General features: G+C 35.0%; 1 protein-coding gene across 6 annotated transcripts; it reads left to right on the top strand.

Moving 5' to 3' along the window:
• The first annotated feature begins 4,613 nt into the window (after window positions 1–4,613).
• Window positions 4,614–8,256, top strand: LOC133790924 (iron-sulfur assembly protein IscA-like 2, mitochondrial). 6 transcript variants are annotated; one of them, XM_062228770.1, is made up of 6 exons: window positions 4,614–4,913; window positions 5,532–5,567; window positions 5,703–5,956; window positions 6,565–6,695; window positions 6,798–6,906; window positions 7,829–8,256. In XM_062228770.1, exons 3-6 carry the CDS (start codon window positions 5,768–5,770, stop codon window positions 7,892–7,894), a joined length of 495 nt encoding a protein of 164 aa, XP_062084754.1. In that variant the 5' UTR covers window positions 4,614–4,913; window positions 5,532–5,567; window positions 5,703–5,767; the 3' UTR covers window positions 7,895–8,256. The 6 variants fall into 6 exon arrangements, with proteins under 6 accessions (XP_062084754.1, XP_062084753.1, XP_062084752.1 ...); XM_062228769.1 differs by having other exon boundaries at window positions 5,532–5,576; XM_062228768.1 differs by having other exon boundaries at window positions 5,532–5,607.
• The last annotated feature ends 431 nt before the right edge of the window (window positions 8,257–8,687 follow it).

Below are 8,687 nucleotides of genomic sequence, written 5' to 3'. Positions count from 1 at the left end.
GTGAATGAGATTTCATTATTTTGGAGATATATTCGAGCTATGTGGCATGAGACGATCTTAGATTATGAGTTAGCGGTTTTATCATAACGGGGTCAATTTTGGGGAAATAGAAATGTTATTTAGTGATAGATTGGGAATATTTGAGATCAGGGTGAAATTCTGGAAGTTTTGACTATAGTGTCCCCGGGGGGTGTTTTCGGGACCCCGAGCACTAGGTTTTATTTAAGGTTACTTAAGCTTGAAGTAGCTTGACAGATAAGAACATACGTTAGAAACTTCTCGTTCTCTCTCAAAACAGTCTGTTTTACCGTTTGAGCCTTTTTGAGGAAATCTTGAGTTCTAGGAGTCGGAATCAAGCGAGGGTCGAGGCATAGCGATCCTAGGAAATATTAGAAGCTTCTTAACCGAAGGATTTGATGAGAAACAACCCAATCAAAGGTAATCTAAGTTTGAAGTTTGAAGTTTTTAAAGTTTCTAAGCTTAGAATTGGACTTTGTTAATTGTTGAGTTTTTGGTCGGTTTGAGCTTTGAGTTTTGAGGGTTTTGGAGTATTGGGAAGCTTGGGAACTTTGATTTGATGATTTGGGAATGTTTGGGTATGTTTTTGGAGGATTTGGAGTGCTTGAAACGCGTTTGAGAATGGCCCAGGGTTGGGGGCCGCGGCCCTGTTCTTGTGCGCCGCGGCCCTGGTTCGAAGAAGCAGGTGTCTGGAAGTGAGCCTTGCTGGGCGCCGCGGCCCTTGCCTCAGAGAACCCTGGGGGCCGCAGCCCTTGCCCTGTTTTCACCCCGTTTGCTCGTTTTGACCCCGGGAACTTAGCTATGGGCCTCGGGAGTGTCCCTACTACTTGGATTAGTTTGGATTGATCTCTTGGGGGCTAGATATTGGTGTGAAACCTTTAATTATCATGTTATTGATGGTGTTTCATACTTGGTTATGATTAGGTGACCGCTAAGGGCTTAAAGGTTGATCGTTCTCAAGGATCGTTCTTATATTGGTACTAGCTCGAATCTGAGGTAAGAAAACTGCACCCTGTGTTTATGTGACATGCATGGTTATTATGGATGCATGTTGGTTGATTATTGAGCATGACGTGCATGGCTATTATGATGCATGTTGATTGGCTACTGGATATGACATGCATGGCTATGATTGATGCATGTTGGGTGATTAAATGTAAACATTGTTAGCATAATGAATGCTTGGCAAATCTTGTCCATTTGCATATGATTATTATTGAGGCGTGCTGGATGATTAAGTGTGATGCATGAAATGCACGAGAAACATGTGATAGGGCATGCTATGAACGATGAATATGAGATTGGTCAGAGCTTGAGTCTCTGAGTTTGTGCATGATCATGACTATGCTAGAAACTGTTTAGTAAGCATGCTGAATGCCCTATTCTTGGATAATTGGCATATGATACATATTGATAGCATTGCTTGCTTGTGTATGGACTGAATACAGAATCGACAAAAGTGTTAGTATCAGCTGTGAGGCTGTGACTTATTTGTCAGGCTCGGCAGTGTTATTTGACACAAGTCAGGAAGCGCTGACTTACTTGTCAGAACGGCCTTAGCGTAAATCACGCAAGCCAACAGAGATTAGATCTAATCGATTACTAGCATTGAATGACTCAAGGAGCATTAATGCCTGACCGACCCTGAGGGTCGATGAATAAACAGAGCTTGAAGGCCAGTGGCTTACCTATCAGCCACTCTCTTGCTAGAAAACAGAGCCTGAAGGCCAGTGGCTTACCTATCAGCCACTCTCTTGCTAGAAAACAGAGCTTGAAGGCTAGTGGCTTACTTAACAGCCACTCTCCCGCTAAAAGACAGAGCTTGGAGGCTGGTGTCTTACTTAACAGCCACTCTCCCGCTACAAAACAGAGCTTGGAGGCTGGTGGCTTACTTAACAGCCACTCTCCCGCTAGAATCATGTGATGTGCACCCATTGGTTTGAAAGCTTTATGTTCAGTGTGGTTATAATGATAATCATTTGATAATATTTATGAAAAGCATTATGTTTTCTTGCTGGGCTTCGGCTCACGGGTGCTATGTGGTGCAGGTAAAGGCAAGAGGAAGCTAGACCATCCTTGAGTTGGAGGGCTTAGGTGATGACGTGTACATATGCGGCTGCTCGACCGCCACGGTCGAGGTTTAAAGTGGAACTAGGGTTGAACCCTGTTTTGCCGCTTAGAACGGCCTGTTCTAAATATTTTCTGTAATAAACTCTGAATTGTATTTTCGGGATCCCAATGTATATGTTAAACGTTCTAGTGAAACGTTATATCTTAACCAAAATGTTTAATCCTTAAACCGCTAATCATACTTAGATCACGATTTTGGCCAAATGTCTCGATTAGCGAGTTTAGCACTATTTACAAGGCACACCGTAACGGTCCCAGGAGTTTGGGCGTTACAACATCCCTCTTCATCTCAGGCCACCAATATAAAGTCTTCAGATCCTGATACATCTTCGTGGTGTCTGGATACAAAGAGTAAGGGATGGTATGAGATTCATCCAGAATCTCCCGTCTGATAACAACATCCATCGGAACACAGATTCGACCCTTGTATCTCAGTAAACCCATATCTGACACTGTATAATCCCTAGCCACTCCAACTAGGACATCCCCTCTAATCTTCATCATCTATGGATCATTCAACTGATTTTTCTTTATCTTCTCTAGAAGAGTAGACTGTAGGGTGATGTTGGTTAATCGACCCACCACTAACTCTATCTCTACTCCTCAAGGCAAAGCAATTTATCCCTCTGTTTATCTTACTGAAAACCCAATTTACACTCTTTTTTTTGCAACATAATGACTATTCTAAGTTCATGAGTGTGGATGTCAAGAATACACTATCAATTAGGTTTTTTTAAACTATGAATTATAAATGTATGTGACTTGGACCACGACTTTGAGAACTTGACTTGGCAAGTTTGTGTTGATTAGGTTTTTAAGTTATGACATTATATTGTGGTGACAAGTACTTAAGGAAAAACACATAATGCAGATTCTAGGAAAGAAAATTAGCTTCTAATATGTTTTGATGTCTACTTTATATTTACTGGTATTGGACCTCCTTTTATGACACAATAAAGAAAATTACATAATAAGGAGAGATCCTTGCTATATTCAATTCATTTCAAATTTCAAATTGATCCATCAAGATTAATATGTTGTGTGGGAGATAGTTTAAGTTTAAGGTGTTTGACTCACATGCTTGACAAGAATTGCAAACTGTAGGTTAGTTAATGGTATACGGTAAAACCAAATATTACAACAGATAAGAAAATTATAATAAAAAAAAATTAAAAAACTTATGTGAATGAATCATGAATTTAATCCATATAAAAATTTTAAATAACTAAATTTATAGGTAATTTTTTTTGACAAGATAAGTAAATTAAAATTTAATATAATATAAAAATAGTTAAAAAATAAATTTTATTAAATTAAAATAATTTTCACATAAAAATCACATTTTAGAAAGGAAATATCAGTTTAGCCCCTGTGTTTTGTCCAGATACTCGATCGGCCTCTATGTTTTATTAAATGACAAATCAAAACATTTGTTTTGCAAAACAGATCAAAATAATAGTCTAAGCCTAATTTTGATCAAATATTTTTTTAATATAACTAAAATGACCTCAAATTTTAAATTAATATCAATTTTTTAAAAACTACAATGCCATGTGTTATATTTTCATTAGTCAAACTTATAAATTATTTTAAAAATTAATATATTTAAGACTAAAATTAATTTTAAACTATAAAAAATATATTTAAAAGAAATAAAAAAAACTAATCCAAATAAAAAATTATTCTCTCTCTCTTCCTTCAACATGTACTTCGCATTCTCAACATAAATAAAAAAAATCAAATGCAAAAATTAACATCCAAAACTACAAAATAGAAAAATCAAATACATAATAGTCTCCAAGAACAATCTAAGAATCAAACTTATGTTCAATAATAGATTTAAAAAATAATTCAATGTGGAAAAAAATAATTCTAACTCTCGAACCCTTGAGTTTTTGCTCTCGAGTTCATCTTGAACCTATATTTAAGAAGAAGAAAATACTTCATCAACATCACAAATCAAGAACAGAGAAGAAGAAGAACATAAGAGAATGAGAAGATCAGAAAGGAAGGGGAAGAGAAGAGATATAAGAGAGAGAAAGGAATAAGGAAATTAAATATATGTTTTTTTTTTTCATTTTTAATTATTTAATAAAATAATTAATTAAAAAATCAGAGTATATTTTAATCATATTAAAAAAGTATTTGACCAAAATAAGGTTTATAGTATCATTTTATAAAATATAATATATTTTTATCATTTAACAAAACACAATAACATAATATTAGGCAAAACATACGTGCCAAACAGATATTTTCTAATTTTAGAAATATGTTAAACCAACCTTTTAATTGGAGAATGGCACTTGGTTCTAGGATATAACGTAAATACATATTAACAAAAAATATATATACCGTAAATACACGTGGACGAGGACAATGGCAGTAGCGTGCTATCCACACGCCTGAAATGGCCAGTGCCGACTTTGTATATTGTGCGGCAGTTTGGCCAATGGGATTAGTGCTGGGACTGGGTTGTTTGGAGGCTAAAATTGACCGGATAAATAATACTTTGACCGAAAAGTTATCCTCTTCTTGCCGGATAACTAATCCAACCAAATCGGTGGGATGGGATTGGAAATATGGCGATTATTATTCCAACATCTTCACGATACATCTGATGCACTCTCCCCTCTCCCCAATCCCATCAACTTTCTCCTCCCTGTCGTCGCGGAGGTCGGAACACCGTTTCCGTCGTCCTTGATATCGAGGTCGCCGAGGTCACAACCCATACGCAGCCGCCGTCTCCCCGGCCTTTTGCTCGAGTACGTCATTGCCTGTAAATTTGCATGTTCAATTGTCTTCCCGTTATCTGAATTTTTTTGTGTTCATCTTTCCTTGTAATTCTATGCCCTATACATTTTCTGTGTTCACTTTTCATAGAGCAATTTTTGATAAAAATTTGATTTTTGTGGGATTATTACTGATAAATTGATATTTGAAGGGTTCTCATTTATGATATTTTTAAAAGTGTTCGTCTGATTGGTGTTAACTGTATTGGTGTTACATTGGATGACTGAAGTTGATTGAGACTGAGTTACTTCTGCAAATTATGTGCTATAAACCACTGTTGTCATACTAACTATCAAATCTTGCTTATAGTTCAATTATGTGCTATAAACCACTGAAGTTGTACCTTCTTAGAGTGGCTAATGTTTTGTTCTTTTGATATTGTTTGAACTTTGAAGTAACTAATTTTCCAAAAATTTTGCTGACTGCTGAAGGTGTATAAAATACGAAATTTTGGTTGGGTGATGAAATTTTGAGATAAAATATGCTTAATTCCATTTTGTATATAAAATATGCCCTTCAGATGTTTGTTAAAATGTTTATACAAGATTATGATTGATTTAACTATTTGTTTTTATCTTCTCCATTTGCAGGTTCCATCTGAACTTAAGTAGATGCTTGGTGCTACAGTAATTGTGGTCTATCTTATTTTAACTAGCTGTCTGTCATGTAAAGATGACAAAAAAATGTATATATATATTTTTTTCTAAGAATGTAAATTTGGTTGTAACATCTTGTCCGTATATGATTATTTGATTTTATAGAGCCAGCAAAACGACTGCAGTTTTGTGAAGAAGAACCTAGAAAGCTTAGGAGTGTTTAGGCGGCCATGGCGCCGAGATCGTTGATTCTTCATCGCTTGAATTCTTACTTCTCAGCTCAAATCCAAAGGAACCATAGACTTCTTAGCTCTGCTTCTTCTTCTGCTCTTCACGAAGCCCCTTCTTCTTCATCATCTCCATCTACATCCACATCTACGTCTCCCGATGCCGTTCACATGACTGAAAATTGTGTTCAAGTACTTTCTCTCTTAAATTACTTCTCCTTTTCCTTTTATGGGAAATATTCTTTGTCTGTTCTGCGATTGGACGTATGGCCGTTCTGGGATTTAAAAAAAGTTTGAATTAACTGTTTTGTTGTTTTACCAATTTGAGATATTTATTGGATTTTTTTATCCCTAGATTACAAAACATCTAGGATTTTTTTCCGTTTGGGTAGAAAGAAAATTATAGAGGGATTTATCACATTGAAGTTTCGAATGTTTTTTAATTTTCACTTGGTAGATTAGTGAAGCATCAGCCGCCTTCAATTCGTTCAGTTCATTGATTTTGGTTACTAGAAATGAAGTAGGGGAATTTTTATGATTGAAATTAATTAACTATAGTCTATAGGACTTAAGAGTTTGATTATGATGAAAAAAATGGGCTTTTTCTGTGTTATTTCTAACTCTAATATAGAAGCATTTGTGCTCTATAAGATGGTGGCATTTAATATTCACAATTTATCTTCTTTAAAATTGGTCATAATTATCTTAATTACAATAGATTTTCTGAAATGAGAAAAATGTTTCTTTGACACTCAAAATTTTTGGTTGTGATGATAACCTTGTGTTTTTATGTGTTGCAGCGAATGAAAGAACTACATTCTAGTGAAGCATCATCAGGGGAGAAAATGCTTCGCTTGAGTGTAGAAAATGGTGGCTGTTCTGGCTTCCAATATGTTTTTGATCTCGATGAGAAAACCAACCCAGATGACAGGTTTTTCTCTTTCATAATTTTTTTCCCTATTGGAGAAAAAAAGGCATTCAATTTGCATATTTTTTCTGACTTCGTTTTTCCTGTTCTTAAATATTGTGAAAGGGTCTTTGAGAAGGAAGGAGTCAAATTGATTGTGGACAATATTTCATATGATTTTGTAAAAGGGGCAACCGTTGATTATGTTGAGGAACTTATTCGTTCTGCCTTTGTGGTAAGTCACTTTACTTTGTTTTCTGTATGAACTCTACTTCTGGTTTCTGGTGTCTGAACATAGATGTGCGTTTGTAACTTGTTCGGTTAACTACTTGGTCAATAAAAAGTATCTCCTGTAAACTAATCACTGCTCTAATATTTTAAGACCATTCATTCACATAGAACCTTTAGGCGTATGGAAGTTAGAACCTTATTGACAGTGGTATGCTGACATTATCAAACATTTTGATAGACTATATCATGCCCAACTTGAAGACAACTGCGTAAAATTTCCACTGAATGGCCAAACTAAGACTAGGCAATGCCTGTCTGAATGGACATCGCCACAAATGGCCATATGTGAAATCGTGTGTGAATACTTTTATATATTTGTTCATGTCCTTGACTGATTTAGGTTGAAGAAGTGATCATGTAGGTGCAAGAATTCATATTAATCTCTGAAGTTTTGTCTAAAACATCCACTATGAAATGTTCTTCTCCATTCAACAACTGCCTTAAGACTTCTATTTTCCTGCCCCGCATCCTTTTGTCCTAGACTTGGATTAGCAATGTCTGTCTATCGTCTTTATCATTTATTATTTTCTAATGTGGGTGCATGGCACTGTTTCTCCAATTGAAATTATTCTACAGCACAAGCCCTGTGTAGATATCCATTGGCCCTAAATAAAATGCTGCAATTATTTGATTTGTTTGCAAAATGGAGCAAATTATAGGAACCATTATAGAGTATTTTAATTGGAATATTGTAGAGGATTCTAGTTCCCACCTTATGATAAAAATAGGTATTTCAATAATCTTTGTATTCATTACTATGATATTACTGCTAATGGTTTATATGATTCATTTGCAATGCGCTTGGAAACCTTGATTTGTAATATCACTTTTATATAGCGAGTAATGCAACTGGTTTTCACCGGCAGGTATCTACAAATCCAAGTGCAGTAGGCGGCTGCAGTTGTAAAAGCTCATTTATGGTGAAACAATAGTTCTGTAAGTACTGACTATGATCTCTCTATATCAAGTCAACTAGATTCAACTTGGAATGGATAAATACACCCATTTATTTGACATGATTTTTTCAAATAAAATTACAGTTAACATAAGAGCCATGCCTATAATGTTGTACAATATTATTAATGTCACTAGCGGCTTGTATTGTACCACCAATCATATGTTAATGAGATACCTTTTTTTGTTTTTTATTTTTTTCTGTTATAATTGGGCGTTCGACAGCTTGTATTGGAAGTTGATTAAAATTGGATCTTGGGACATCTGTAAGTTTGCCCACATGTTACTACGTGGGCTGAATTTTATTGGCAAATATGAAATGAACTTTGGTTCAGAGCTACATTTTTGCCTCATTTTTCATCAACATTATAATTTTGGTCCCAATAAAAATCATCAATGCTATTATGGAAGTCAAGTTAACTCAGCAAGTAAAAAAAAAAGTGGTATTTTACCATTGAATCGACAGATATTCCATAAACACATTATCTCAAATGCTAGATACTACCAAATTCAATAGCCCGTAGCAAAAGAAAGCAAAGCCAAAACGTGAAGAAATAAATAATTCTCCTTTAAAGCCACAAAATCCTGCGCTTTTGTGCAAAATAACTATTAATGGTACGTGAAAGAAAGGGAATGTCTATGTTTTTAATTTTGTAGTAAAATAGTCTAACCAACCACATTCTTAATATTACATATTACCAAATACGTCATTTAACAAATTACATTAATAAATATTTTAATATTATTGTATATGTATATTAGTTTTGTTTA

The sequence above is a fragment of the Humulus lupulus genome, chromosome 7, assembly GCF_963169125.1.
Source record: "Humulus lupulus chromosome 7, drHumLupu1.1, whole genome shotgun sequence".
In the NCBI taxonomy this organism is placed as follows: domain Eukaryota; kingdom Viridiplantae; phylum Streptophyta; class Magnoliopsida; order Rosales; family Cannabaceae; genus Humulus; species Humulus lupulus.
The sequence above is the reverse complement of the archived record's forward strand: the minus strand, read 5'-3'. Positions and strand labels throughout refer to the sequence as shown.

Bases quoted from the DNA above. Each gene is read 5' to 3' on its own strand.
- LOC133790924 (XM_062228767.1), top strand. From the start codon at position 5,768: ATGGCGCCGAGATCGTTGATTCTTCATCGCTTGAATTCTTACTTCTCA. The intron at 5,957-6,564 runs GTACTTTCTCTC...TATGTGTTGCAG, and splicing joins TGACTGAAAATTGTGTTCAA to CGAATGAAAGAACTACATTC. The intron at 6,696-6,797 runs GTTTTTCTCTTT...ATATTGTGAAAG, and splicing joins AAAACCAACCCAGATGACAG to GGTCTTTGAGAAGGAAGGAG.